Source organism: Pelmatolapia mariae, linkage group LG23, assembly GCF_036321145.2.
Source record: "Pelmatolapia mariae isolate MD_Pm_ZW linkage group LG23, Pm_UMD_F_2, whole genome shotgun sequence".
Classification (NCBI taxonomy): Eukaryota; Metazoa; Chordata; class Actinopteri; order Cichliformes; family Cichlidae; genus Pelmatolapia; species Pelmatolapia mariae.
Window position 1 is genome coordinate 41885816 of NC_086246.1, and position 14780 is coordinate 41900595.

General features: G+C 41.5%; 1 protein-coding gene across 5 annotated transcripts in view; it reads right to left on the reverse strand.

Annotated features, from left to right (window-relative positions):
* Window positions 1-14780, reverse strand: part of shroom2a (shroom family member 2a) — a 46673-nt gene that overhangs the window by 11791 nt on the left and 20102 nt on the right. For 2 of the 5 annotated variants that reach the window (XM_063466316.1, XM_063466317.1), the window contains exons 4-5: window positions 4051-4173; window positions 200-2603 (exon numbers count right to left, since the gene is read on the reverse strand). In XM_063466316.1, the coding sequence (XP_063322386.1) occupies window positions 200-2603; window positions 4051-4173 (2527 nt within the window). Of the gene's footprint in view, window positions 1-199; window positions 2604-4050; window positions 4174-5473; window positions 5492-5798; window positions 5901-9523; window positions 9782-14780 lie in introns of those variants that run through there. The other 3 variants (XM_063466318.1, XM_063466319.1, XM_065469721.1) reach the window with 3 other exon arrangements.

The following is a 14780-nucleotide window of genomic DNA, read 5'->3' on the forward strand; positions in this document are numbered from 1 at the left end:
TGGATTAATATTTGACTTGGCTTCTCTTTTGTCGCTGTACCTTCAGTCAGCACTTTTGCTCTTAATGAGATGTAAAGGCCACCAAGAGGGTTTGACACAACAGGGACTTCTAAATGACGAAAAAATCTCGTGCATTGATAATTCTATCTTAACAAAAGTTACTCTGAGATCATGGACCTCGTGAGATTTCATGCCTCACCTGTTCGTAGACTTCTGTAGATGGAGATGATCTGAACCTCTCATGGGAACAGGTGGTTCTGGCTCTCTCCTCGGTTCCTGGATCGAGTATGTTATCAGCTGACTTGTACCGTCCAGAGACTCTTTTCTCTGAAGCTTTCTTCTGTGTATTCCAGCTGGCCTCATACTCGGCAAACGTGCCCAGTCTTTGCTGGTCTTGGATGGACTGCTTTTGTGTAGAAACTCTGAAGGCCTCCTCAGCGTAATCTCTACCTTTGATTCCTTTCATTGCATTCTCTGTCGCACCAACAGAGGCGGGTTCTCGACTTTGGTGCTTGATATGGCTCTCAAGGGGCATGTGGTGAGGGAGACCTGGTTTCCTACCGTCTTCAAAGAGTTTCTGCTGGTCTAATGAGGAGCTTGTATTATCACTTGGAGCGACACCCTCTTTCGTCCCCACTTTGTGAATTTTGTCTGGTTCAGAGAAAGACTTAACTTTCTTTTCTGCAGGAAAATGCTTTCGACCACCAGTGCGAGTCACCTGACCTCCTGAATGGCTCGTTGCTGACTGTGTGACAGCTGGCAGAGGCGTGACATCTTTGCGAGCATGTGCCGAGGAAGGGTAGTTAGGTAAAGCCTCAGCATTAGAGTGCTCCGGTAAAACTAGCTCCAGGTCTCTCCTCCTGAAAGATGTAGCCTTGAGCACCCTCTCTTGCACTTCCTTCAGGTGGTCCTTGTAGGAGCTGGAGGAGGAGGTTGGAGTTGTACTTTCGGTGGACTTCCAGATGTCCTGATCTTCTTTAGCCTGACCCTCAACCCAGGGGAGGACAGCCGCACTTTTACTTTTCTGCAGCTTTGCTCTTCTCATCTGGATTTCGTTTCTCAGTGTGGTGGCAAAGCGGTCTTCGCGCTTTAACTGCTTAGCTTCAGTGGACTCGTCAGAAACTGCACCGCCTCTTCCTCTATCATCTTGCCCTGCGACATCCAAAGACAGTGAGTGGAGCATGGGGTTGGCCTGGGGGGAGATGTTGTTGCTCTTTTGGCTGTCGTGCTTGACATCTTGGGGCAGTTCTCTGTGCTGCAGTGGTAGAAGCCGGCGCTGTTCAGACTGACTGCTGTGCCGAGATTCTTCTGTCTGTGTATTGTGCCCTCTCTGGCCTCCCCAATCTTCTGAGCCCGTTTTAAGTGCAGGGTTTTCATGTACACTAGTGACTTGGTGCTTGCTGTACCCATTGGTGTCTTTAGCGTGTGAGTGCTGCTGCTGTTGGGGCAGATGATACTTCACTTTAGCAACCGTCAGCGGACTGTGAGAGGTTCGCTCATTTCCAGTCTGTGGCAGATATGTCGCACAGCCCCTGTCCTCTGGTATTCCTGACAAAGACACAGGGTTCGGCTGTGTGGGCTGGCATGTAGTCACACAGTAGTAACGGCTGTGCCCGCTGCTCTCTGTGTTTTGGTCAGGGCCTGTAGAGGAACTTAAGTTCTTTCTCTGGTTCTGGCCAGTGTGTTGTGTTGAACCGTTAGCAGATACCTCCTGCATGCTGTAATAATACCCACCTACGTTCTGTGGCTTTGGTGCAGAAGTAGCCCAAGGCTGAGGATGAAAAGTGGTTTTCTCGCTGTGGTGTCTTTGATGATAAGGTTGGTTAACATGGGTGGGCTGCCGAACATCACTGGAGTGGGAATACCGTTTGTTTGAAGTGAACTGGTCCTGATGGGATTTTTCAGACTGAAAGTAAAAACTGTCATGGTCGTTGTTCGGTGAAATGTTGTGACAGCGATTTTCACATGAAGCTCTGGATTGCAGGTGGGAATCGATTCCTTCGGGGTGAGCAATCACCAGCCCTCTTTCATGGACTTTAGTAGCAGCAAAACTATCACTGCGTGTGGGTGGTGGTGGAGGCGGAGGAGAAGAAGAAGCAGTTTTCTTTTTCTCGGGGACGTTCCAAACAGGCCCAAAGCTGGTTCTACTTGAAGTTGAATGGTGGGAACCAGCCGGTTCCTCGGTCTGTGGACCATCGCAGCCTGAGCTGACGCCTGGCATCTGAAAATACGTGAGCCTGTCATCCTGTCTGACTCCCTCTGCAGCCAGGCTGTGGCCATTTCTGCCACTGCTGTTGTGCTTTCCTCCCCCCTCCCACTGCCCGACTTTGCAGACCATGTTCTCTGTTGAAGCAGCATTGCTTTTTGAGAGGGTGTAGTCCGGCGTGCTGGAGCTGGTGGAGAAAGAGCTGTAGGCCGAGTCCCTTTTCCCTCCTCCGAGTTGCTCCATGCTGTTGTTTGATTTGGCGTGTGAGAGCTGACCAGCGGCGTATGGGTGTGACACATGCTCTAGGCTGTCCATGCTGCCGTGAGAGCTGAACTGGTCGGACACTCTGCGCAGGTTTGTTTGCTCCCAGCTGGTGGAGAGATTGGCTGATGACGAGCTAGAAGTTAAGAGAAATGACAGATTTTTGAACAACAGAAGAACAACAACTGGTTTTTCAGCTCTAAAAGTTTGCCGTTAATAATAAAGGGATCTAAATCTGCACCACTATGTAACCTGTTCGTTTTATCACATTCAGATGTAGTTAATTATAAGCTTTTTGGACACCAAACAACACAGACACAGATTATTAAGTAAACACAGATTAAACACTTTATCTTAAAACCTGTTAAATATACATTATTTGAGCCATTTGCTACATTCAGGCCAATTGAATCTCAGGTGGGTCCAGCACAGAGTAGCATGATGAAAGAAAAACACTTTGGCAGCCTGGTTCTGGCTCCTGCACCACATGCTTGACACCCCTGCCTTATTGTGTATTTGGCCTTTCGGTGTAGGGGTATAATGTGAGACTGGTCTACATCATAGCTATTGCTTGAAATGCAAAAACTAAATACAAAAATTAATTAATCCAATTTTAATTTCTTTTTTATTTCCAATAATAAAAAAAACAACTGAGATAGAAAGCATTTGGTACTTCGTGTGTTCATTTTCACTATGAAGCTCGTGTTTTTTTCTTATGTTACAAATCAAAAGCAGCCCTTTCTGTTCAGCACATTTATGAAAGGTCACTCACTGGATGTTTAGTTCAGCTTAAGCCAAAATGTCAATAAAAGAGAGCCTTCTGTCACCAAGATCTATCTAGAAGACAAACCTTTCAAGGTTTTCAAGGTATGTGGACCAGTGAAAGGATTGACTATCTGCTACCTGCAGCTGTGTCTCCTAATCTCTCAGTATCTTTGACCATCTTTAGGTGGTAATAGCTTCAGCTCTGTCACTCAAACCTTGACACCATGGAGGTCTCCTGTGGTGAGTGAGTCATCGGGTCTGGTCCTCTCTTCGTCCTTGTCGGCACCTTAAAACATCCTTCAGCAGAGGCAGGCTGGCAGGTACTCATAGCTGCCCTCATGAGACAGACTCTTAGCCTGGTCTTAACTCTTTGTAGGTTGGGTTGTACCAGTGTCTTCCACCAAAGCTACTACTTTTAATGTATTTGGTTTGCATTCAAAATATATTTAAAACTAAGCAAAGTCCCAAGTAAAAAAAGAAATATTTTACAGTTTAGGTTTTTTGCCTCGTAGCTCCACTCTGATTTGTAAATGAGGTTGCACATTTCAGGGGCTTCATCACTTGCTTTATAAAGGTTTGTTTGTGAAATTTCTTTGTGAAGTTTAATTTTTTGGTTTCTTTTAAACACTGAAAGAAAAATTTAGTGGGGAAAATTTCTTCTGGAGTGGTTTTGCTGGTCAGGCCCAGTTGAGATCAAATTGGGCCCATGAACAAAAACGGGTTTGACGCCCTTGATTTAGAGCTTACAGGACACGAAGCACATAATCACATACTGCTGATCAAAAGTGCTTATGTGTAACATTCAGAGTCTGAGGTACCTTGCATCATAGTGAGTGTGCCAGACTGCCGCGGGTGGAGACTGTGTTTTGGCAGTCCCTGGTTGGCTTTCATTGAACTTGGTGGAGTGCCAGGAGTGAGGCCTACTTATAGGTTCATTCCTCCTGCAGAGAGGGCAAAAAACACAGACTAGGATTAGAGACCAAATCCTTATGGAAAACAGTATGTGCTTCCACATAATGAGCCACTACAACTGGAAGATGCTGCTAAAGCCACTAATGTGACCCAATAAGCAAAAACATTGCACATTTTGTGTAAAGTTGGATATTTTTTTAATCACACTGGAGTCAGACTTCTGCTGCGATATGTTTTTTTTTTCATTCTGCTGAAACACAAGAGCCAGGCCTGATTCTTCAGAGGTGAAACCACTCATTACACCTTTAATGGTCTTCACCCTGAGTTGAAATTTAAATAATAAAATGGTCGGGAGTGAGCACTATGATTAGTCACTAAGGTTTTACAAAGAGGGACAATCAGTTATGTGAACATGTGAAGCAAAAAAAGCAGCTGTTGCAGAAATAAATCACTTTTGGGAAAAGAAAAATCATTCATAGGTGTCTACACTATTGTGAACCAACTAATTTCAGTCATTAAAGCTCTGCAAAAAGGCCTGAAGTACGCCTATGTCTGTCCTTGAAGGTTTGGGTCTGTACAGGCCCCAAACCACCTTCAGTAAAGGAGATATCCACATTTAAAATAACAAAAAAAAACAAAAAACATGCAAGGTTTTCTTAAAATCAATTTTACACCCACTCCAAGTGTCACAATCTAAAGCTAAAACCTGGTTTTTGAAGTTTTCTCCAACAAATTATCAGGAAAAAAGGAAACTTAAAAGTATAATTTGTTTCTTTGGGAACTTTCTTTAGACCTGATTGATTTTATATAGAGTGAACACCCTCCCTCCACTATGACTGACAAGGCATGAATGAAAAGCCACTCACTCTCCTCCAAGAGCAGCACCCTGGCTATTTGCTGGTTTTGCGCAAAACCATCAGCTCCCTGCTTGCTTTTTTTTTTAAAACTATATAGCAGTTATATATCCTATAAAAGTCACTTTGCAGCCTTAGTTCCTTGAGTTGGGCTCCGTTAAATCCAGAGGTGATAGAGCCTTGACCATCAGGACCCCTCAGCTGTGGAACGACCTGCCTGAAGAGGTAAGGCTCAGAGAATCAGTAACAACCTTTAAGCCTGTTCTTAAAATCACAGCTTTCTCATTTGCTATGCATGTTGTCGTCCTTCTCATTGAGTGTATTCATCATTTTCAGTTTTCTTTCTAAATGTATCGGCTCTGTGTGATTTTTCTGTTTGAATCTACACTTTGAATGAGCTGCTGCTTGTCTGTCAAACTATTACTTTTATGCAACTCCCTGATTAACCAGGTATTTTTAGTTATAAGAAACCTACCCTTTTAGGTGCTGCTTTCTGAGATCCATGTCACAAATCAAACAAACATGAAAAACAACAAAGTTTCATTAATTGCATTATCAGTTACCAGCAGATAATGAACTGCATGCTGTATGAATGGGATGAACATCATTCATCTAATGAACCACAACACAGAAAGGCATGCCGATGGGTGCAGATAGACTTTCTATAAGACCAGTAATAAAATTACTATATATATGATTTATGTGATTATGGGCACAAGGCAGACACAAAGGAATGAAGGACAGGAGAGGAAGGAAAGAAAATGTTCACTACGGATTACAATGAAGCTGCAGGTTCATACCTCATGGAACTTCGCAAAATCTTCGTAAGAAAGCTTCTCGCCACAAGCACGTCATTCTCTGAGGGCATTTTCTGAGCTACAATATCCACCATTTTCATATTCCTGGGCAGCAAGGGGAGGAACACATACACACATACTAAGAGCTCGACTGGCATACACAGGACAACCTCACACTTAGAGGTCAGTGTCTCACAAACTGAGCAGGACAAGTGATCCTGAACCTTCAAATGACCCCCAGCCCTACTTCGCCTACAACTTTTATTTACATATTTACAAACTGTAATGGACCCATTGGTGTGGCATGGATATGGGAAATTTGTGTAGGGTCAAATATATTTATGCTTTTATCATTATAGGCTTTGATTTTTTTTTTAATTTTTCCACTTCTAGTCACTGCATTTTTATGTTGTGCTGCAAAAGCCTACAGGCAGAAATGAATGCCATTAATGTGGATATATGAAACTTAAAAAAAAAAAAAAAAAAAAAAAAGACAGTTATCTTTTTGATTATTTTGTTTTAATCGTCAGTGGAAGCCAAAAATAATAATAATAATAATATAAAAATATAATTATAATTAATGGGAGGCATTATTTATCACTGAGTATTCTCATAGGCAGGACAGCCAAGGAACATGTGCATTACAGCTCTGGAGACGCCTGCTAATATGTAGTGTTAGAGCCCCCTCTACTGGTCAAAAACTGATGACACCGTCACAGCATGAGCATGCTCAAAGTCTGGGCATGTGCACGAGGTCATACCTGGTCACGATGGACAGAAAAGTACATTACAGAGCAAATGCAGTTTCACTGATCGGTCATTAGGCTCATTATGTGAGCGTAGCTGAGGTGAGCTCAGACTTTGCCATATGGTCTGTGAGGGAACAGCAGCCCAGCATGGGGTGGGGGCGCTTAAGAGGACAGACGATCTCTTACACAGTCAGATCAGCCTCTTCACCCCTCAATCCAAGCTGTCGTCTGCCTCCCAGACCGCCTCTCTGTCCCCACCGAGGTTAAACTGACACAGTTTGACGGGAACGAGGAAATGAGGAGAACCTTGTAGTTACACCTGCAGTCGTTAAAATAACCGAGTGTTTGGTTTTATAATTCAACATTTCTGGCCAATCTGGAAATTTGTGTCAAATGAGCCAAAACACTAAACTCAACCTATAACAAAACAGCTAAAATAGAGGAATCACGATAACTGTGACTTTATATGATATAGATAGTGTTAATAATGCTCAAGATTTTTAAGACCGATGCAGATATTTGGCATCGAAAAATATTACAGGCTGATTATCACTTGTTTATGTTTCATGTGTTCAGACACAAGAAACGTAACAGTCGTTGTTTGTAGTTGTTCACTGACTTTTATCTAACCTCTACCCTGTTTTGGGAGGCAGGTCTAGCTAACAACTCGTTGACCCTAAGATGAGGGAAACTCAGGTTTTTGTTACAGAAAGATTTAACTTTAATTCTGAGTCAGTTACCATGGTAACAGAGTCTGAAGTAAAGCTGCAGATTTAAAATAGCTCATCCTCCCACAACTACAATGGAATATTTAAAATATATACAAGATTAGACATTTCTTACAGCATGTTTTCCTTTACTGACAAAACTTTAAATTCATTAAAGACTTGAAAAGCCAATCTGCATTTTTTCAGTTAAATGTGAAACTATTACTGAACTCTTCACTCCTAAAACATCTCTGGTATGGCTGTAAGAGAGCCGCCATCAATCAGTGAAGGCTGATGTTGGATCAGATTGGAAATAGTTCTTATTTCAATCTCATGAAGCTTTTTTATCCTCACTGGATAATTACTGGAACAACAAAATGGTAATAACCTGTAGCAAAAATAACTTTTACCTAATAAAAAACCTGACCGGAGGGCAAATCCAACCCCGAGCTGCTGTTGCCATCTCAGCAACTAATACCACAGGGCCGTCAGTAAACCGTGTCTGATGCGTTTCTCCAGATTTTATCTTCAGTTTCTGTCACCTACATTTTGTCCCTCTCAGGTTACAGCTGAATAATTAGATTTAGAAATTAAATGTTTCATCTAATGAAATTTCAAGTTGAGCAAATAACAGCAGTTCACATAAAAACCCCCTCATATTATATTATGGTCAGCACTGATACGGTCTGCTGGAAGGCTCTGCTCTAGCAGAGCTCTATTTACGACAGCTTTCCCTACCTACTCTCACATGTGCTTAACTCATGGTGAAGATACAGTTGACTGTTATTTAATTGAGTTAATTAACTCAGAGTTTGTTAAACATGCTTCCTGGACACAGATCACATCATTTATCAGTCTTTATAATTGCAGATATTGATAGACCTGTAAATTCCTAATATTGACCCAGCAATGAATTGGCTGGGCTCTAATAAAACTAAACAACTGTGCAGCTGTGCTTTTTGTTTTCTCTCATTATTCTGCAATTTTTTGCCAATTTGCTAAACAAAAATGTGTTTTTGGTTGAAACATATTTTTATAGGTGAGAATAACATCATTCAGTGATCCTCAGCAATGCAGTTGTAGGCTACTAATAAAGTTTGAGTTGGTAAAAATATTCTCAAATATTACACGAGAAACCAAACAAACCAAATTTTTTTACATTTTGATGGTACTGCCTGAACTCTGGGGACAACAAACTTTTTCTGTCATTTTTAAAGGACGTGTTTGCTGAATCAGGAACTCAGGCCTTCTGGGTTAGAAAATCCATTACCCATCTATCAACTGATGGAGTTTAACACTTCAGAACTATGCCCATCGTGTTTTAATTCACTTATTAAATGTGTTGCACTTTGTCTACTTTCAGTAGTTTCTCTCTGGAAAATAATGTCCCGAACTCTGTGCTAGAAACCTCGGGGTCAATAGTTTCTGCCCCTTAAGTCACTTTGCTCTCAGCAGTCTGATGGCAAGCGATTCAAACAGCAGCTTCCTTCAGATGGAGACATGAAAACAATTTTCATAACCTAAGCTTTTATTTTTGCATCCTGCACACTCTTTATAGATTGAGAACTTTCAGGCATATACAGATTTAAGGTTAAGCTCAATAAAGTGGGACGATTCCACAAAATTAATTGTGGATTAGAGTTAAGGCCTATTTAGAGGACAAAGAAAAGCCAACACGGGGGCTCGGTCTTCCTCATCTCCCATCAGTCCATGTTTCTGGGGCACTAGCCGCTAACCACACATGGCGCCTGCTATTGGTATGCAAATGAGGCTGGTTTTATTAGGCCTATCGTCAGGGCTACAGCTGGACCAGCACAGATATGCTTGGAAAGTGAATCAGATGGCATGAACGGGGGGGGGGGGGGGGGGGGGGGGGGGGGGGGATAGATTTTTACTGACTGACCAGTTTAGATTCAGTTTCAAATGACACGAACCAGCAAAAAAAACAAAAAGCTTAAAAACTAATGGTCAGTTAATTAATAATACTTTATTCACAGATTTTTTGGAAGCTAAAATCCTTTCAGTCAAAGATTAATATGCATCTGGTTTTGAAATGTTAAGTCTTGCTGATCATGGCTTAACCTAAAATAATGGATGACCTCTTACTGAGTGATAAGACAGAAGCAATCACAACAATAACAGAGTATTAGGGTCAGAAAAACAAGCAGAGGCCCCAGATGTGTGACAGGACAAAAAAGCCTCCAAACATTGAAATCAAAGGTTTGAATTTAAGAAGCGAATAAATCATTAAATAAAGTTCATTAGCACTCACCAAAGATCTGCACGAAGGAATTCAGAAATGACACAAAGAAGGAAATCTGCTTTTTTAAAGCTACTCCTATAATATCAGGCTGGAAATCAGTTTGAAGGACCAGTTGCGTCCATGTGCTGGTCAGGCACCACATTCCAATGCCACTTCAAAGACGGGCTGAAATAAAGAGGCACGCAGGCCGCTGGGTATCATCCATACCCCCAAACTCACAGGCCAGGGATAGCTCACGTGTAATATTCAACACAGAATAGCCATTACTAAAACTAAGTCCTCTCTGATAGATTTAGGCTGAGCAGAGAGGAGATTTCCTTCAGGATTACTTGGGTTTTTCCCCTGAGAGGGGGTGCGGGAGTGGGCAGAAATGGAGGAGGAGGGCTATTGTCACAGCCAGCCCCTCTTCCCCGTACCTTGCCCCGTCTCATTGGCTCCAAAGGGCTAATATGCTAATGATGGGATGAAATGCCGGACTTTTCTCTTCCCTTCCCATCTCCCCTGTTGTGAGGCAGACATGCATTTATACCATTACTATGGCAACAGGTTGATCTCTAGGGTGCGAGGGCACCCAGTTTCCCGAAAGCCTCCAGTATTGAGCACGGCTAAGGAAGGAACATCAGCAACAACAACAGACCTTTTAACAGAGTTTGCATTAAATTGTGCTTCTTAGTCTAAGTGCAGCCTTATAACTGGTGTTAAAGTAAATAAAAAAATTATTTCTGAAGATGAGCCTGGTATCAAAATGCAGAGAAAACCAAAAAAAGGAAACCTTACGTTGTAATTTCTTTTGAAAAGTCACTGACAGGTTGATATTGCCCTTTAAAATGAAACCTTTCTGACATTAATTATCAGAAAACATCCAGGTTACCAGTGCATGCTCCTAATTAACTACATCACACAAGAGCAAAAATATGGCCCAAGGGCTGAAAATGGCCTGCAAACCATCTTTATCTAACACTAACAACCTAAAAGGCAAATGAAACTATGTCAGCCACCCAAAACATAAAGCAATAAGAGCCAGAACGTTTGCCTTTTTTCTGGGGAGGCATCTCCACCTGCAGCAGGCTCTGGTTAGAGTGACCCTCCAGCTCACAGAGGCTCTCCAGAACGGAACAAAAACTACCATCATGGTGGACTTCAAGTCTGTCTGACTATGGGGGTGGTGGACTATGGGGATCATCACTATCACAGGAAAGCAGGAAAACAGCAACTTAAGTTTCAAAGTAAGATAGTGCTCAATTTTTAAACCATATGATTGTCTCAGACAGATAAAAAAATTAATCCCATGAAAAATCTTGGTGGAAAGTAATTCACTAATTTCTCTGTGTTAGATACGCTGTATTTGTAGTACCATGTGCTCATAAATAGAGGTTTTCTTTATTTGTTGATACAGATCTTTTCTGTGATGGTATCAAAATTACAGCAAAGTAACACGGGTCACATAAAATTAAATGAAGAAATTTGTAGACACTCTTCACCGCTGTGTGTGTCTCGTTTTTGTTTGCCTTGTCAATCTTTGGCATTTTGCTTCTTGTATCTAAGTCAGTCTGGCCCTATGAGGAAAAAAGGTTGCCCACCTCTGCGCTAGACTCTACTGATGCTGAGAAGTAGAGAAGTGGCAGATGTGTCAATTGTTCTATTAGGTTATTGCCCGCAGTGTGTGAGGTAATGTCACACATCTTAAATAAATAGGTGGGAAATTAACAAAAATCTTTTTTTTCCCCCCAAATTAATGGAAACTATAAGACATTTAAACCCTTATTTTCCTTCATTTCAATTTCACTTTCAATGACCTGTCATGCCACCTCTAAAAAAAAAATCAAAAAAAAAAAATCAAAAATTTCTTACAAGAATATTTAACTTTGTGCGATGGAGAGCAAGCACAAATTCCTGAGTGTTTTTTTCCCCGACTAAAAATGTGCTCTGGCACCACCAGCAAGAGGTCTGGTGACAGGCAAGAAGATTAGTGAAGAAAGGTTGCACCCTAAAGCTGATAGGAAGGCAATAAAATTCACAGTCATCTATTGTGAGGGAAGCAATCAAGCGTACAATCCATCTGAACAAGGTCTGCATTGTGAGGCTCAGCTGTGGGATTATGTTCTTCACAGGTTTAACAAACGCAGCTGATATCATTAACATTTGTTGCAATATCTACGATTAAAAACCTAAATGTAACAAGAAAGCACATGTTAGTGACCTGAAAAGATGGAGCATTAAAAACAACAATAACAAAAGGTGAGGTTGCGAGTGCCAAACCTGCACTTTTCAGGTAAACTGTTGGGCTGTATTTGGTCTCTAAAAAGGCACTCACAAAGACCTTCTTCAGCAAATCCTACAATCAAGCCAGTCATGTTTCGGGTGAGAGAGGTGAACCGTGGGCAGCACGTAATGACCAGCACATTCCTGGGCTGAGTGGCATACCAGCTGTCAAGTCACCGGCTGCTGCACTGACCAGAGACCAGAAACACCTGGAAACCTTTTTCATTTTCGGAGGCTGACAATCTAAACATCACGGCTGACCCTTCCCATATTATGTCTCAAAACAACATCCATACATTACATTACAAGGCTGGTTTCACAAAGGTTTGTCGGGTTAGATCAGATTATAGATAGGTACCTTACCCCTCAGGGTTACTGACCTTAAGACCTGAAGTTACCACTGTAACAATCAGTGACATCTCCATTAACCAGCAGCTCGGGATGCATGATATCACTTCAATCCCAAGTAAGTGGTTTCAACTTGCTTCGTTTGTTTTCTTATTCCACATCCACTTGCTGCTTCAGTGTATCCTAAAAACTACAGTGTCATGTTTAGGCACTAATAGCTAATGTGTTATTGTGTAAAGGACATGGTTTGTGTTGAATCATGCCCCTTCGGAACAGGAACCCCGCGTGTTTACAAATGAGTTGGAAATGACCGCTCAGTGTCACTTATCCCACGACCTAGCATGTCAGTGTATGAGCCATGCCAGCAGTTTTGACAAACAGCACTAACTGACACTCTGGGGATGAGAACAGGCTGACGGTGGATTCTGTGTTAGGCATGCCATTACCACAAACCCTTCTGAAACCTTACTCTGTAACCTGATGCAGCCTGCACAGGTATAAATGCTGGTAACGGTGTCAGCCACTTGCATAGGCTTCATTGTAGATGTACAGTACAAGCATGATTTTAGGTGTGAGCTGACATGACTCAGCACCTCTCACTCAACATGTTCAGAGAGATGTTCTTTAAGGTAGAAGATAGAAGAACGTCGCTCAGTTCAATTCAGTTTTATTCATACAATGCCAAATCACAGTCACCTGAAGGTGACTGACCGACTCTGAGCAAGCACTTGGTGAAAGAAACACTCAGTGCATCACGGGAAACCTAGAAGCCAAGACCTATTCCAGCGTAACTAAGGGAGGGTTTAGGGTCCCCTAATCCAGCCCTGACTATAATTTACTTGCTGGGAAACGTTTATTACCCTTTTGGAAAGATAACATGTTGTCTTCATTGTCTTTGATTAATACTATGTCACTTCACCTCTCTCTGTCAAATCCACATGGTAGTTTTGACATTTTATTCACTGGAATACAGAAAGCTTTAATGAAAGATTTGCATTTTAGGAACAAGTCAGAGTTATAGTTGGAGAATTGGAGTGCTCATAAAACTGATTAGTCTTTAGTAGAATTTGTTTTTCATCTTGATATCTCCTGTACTATGAATTTTAATGCCATCCCAACAGCCATACTCCTAGGCATGCTAAGCAAGTAACATCACTTTTCAAAGATACATTAGACTTTAAGACATTAATTTCTTCATTTTACTCAAAAACTTTTTAAGGACCTGCATGAACTCTGCTGCAGTACCTTCATGGTCCATCAAGAGGTTACGGATCACACTTCAGGAATCACTGATCTAAACTATCATTTCCTCACTTGAGACTCAAACAATTTTAAGAAATCTGCTTACAACAACAATTCAGCACACTGCATTCCCAACATAGTGCATGGGCTTATTTAGAAAAACAAAGCCCAGCAAACGTAAGCTCTGCACCCCCCGCTGAATGCTTGCACTGATGCCAGTAAGCTTTTCCAGGTATAACTGGATTGTTCACTGAAACACTGCGCAGCCTTCACTTATCTGAATCAGACACAGACACGCATTCTGAGTATTGGAGACGACTCTTTCAGTACAAAATAACGAGGCTGGTTTGTGACTGTGGTAGTGTTGTAATAATACCAAGAGCAGGAAACCAAATGCCACAACGCACTACAAGCCGCATGTACAGTTTAATGATTCACTCCACAGTTAGTGGCATGTACAGCAAATGCCTGAAAGGAAGCCAGTCCAGACTGTAGGGGGCCTCGTAGGGAATGAAACCCTGACAGCTCCAAACTGCAGAAACAAACAAAATAAAGTGAACTGCAGGGAGGAAAAAAAAGAAAAGAAAGTTTCTTCATCAAGAGCTTTACTCTAGAGACACAACCTTCAACGGCAACATTACAATACAACAACTTCTTAACAGTCCCTACTATATAGTCCTAAAGACCAAGAACTTGTGCAAAATCACACTGACATACATAAGCACTTCATTTGAGCTTATATTTTATACTTTATGCAACTATTTTATACTCCATGTAAAACTGTACCTGCTAATGCTTTTGCACCCTTGTTTACCGACCTTTTTAGAGCACAACAATTTCAATATTACGTATCGTTCTGGTCTCATGTCACTGTCCTGTTTTTAATTTAAACAATTTGCTATCTGAATGAAAAATAGGTTACCAAAGACAAGCAATTTCAATTTAGACTCTGGCAAGTGTTGTTAACTAAACCGGATGCTGAAAAATTACTGAAAAAGTAGAGTTCCTCAAGTGGCCATGTAAGGCTGGCAACAAGTGGGCGTTAGTGCCCATAGTATATAACAATGAAAAGATAGTAAAAAATAATAATACCCAAAGAGAAGCCAAAACAACCATAAGTTACAAGGGAAATAAAATTAAAAACAAACTAAACTCAGTGGGCCATAAAAAAAGCACAAATTAATACTTAGGATCAGAAACTTTCATGCAGGACTTTGACTAAACTCGACTAATTTTGTATTTCAGACTCCGCAAACAGCAACAATAACATGTTGGCGCTCATGCAAATGCAGTGTGTGGGAGAATTATAGTGTTTGACTGCATGCTGTAGTTAGTGCTGGCAAGTTTAAAACAAATTGTGGATGGAAGGTGCAATTTAGCTTTAGCTCAGCTCACACCCTGATTGTGTTTTTGA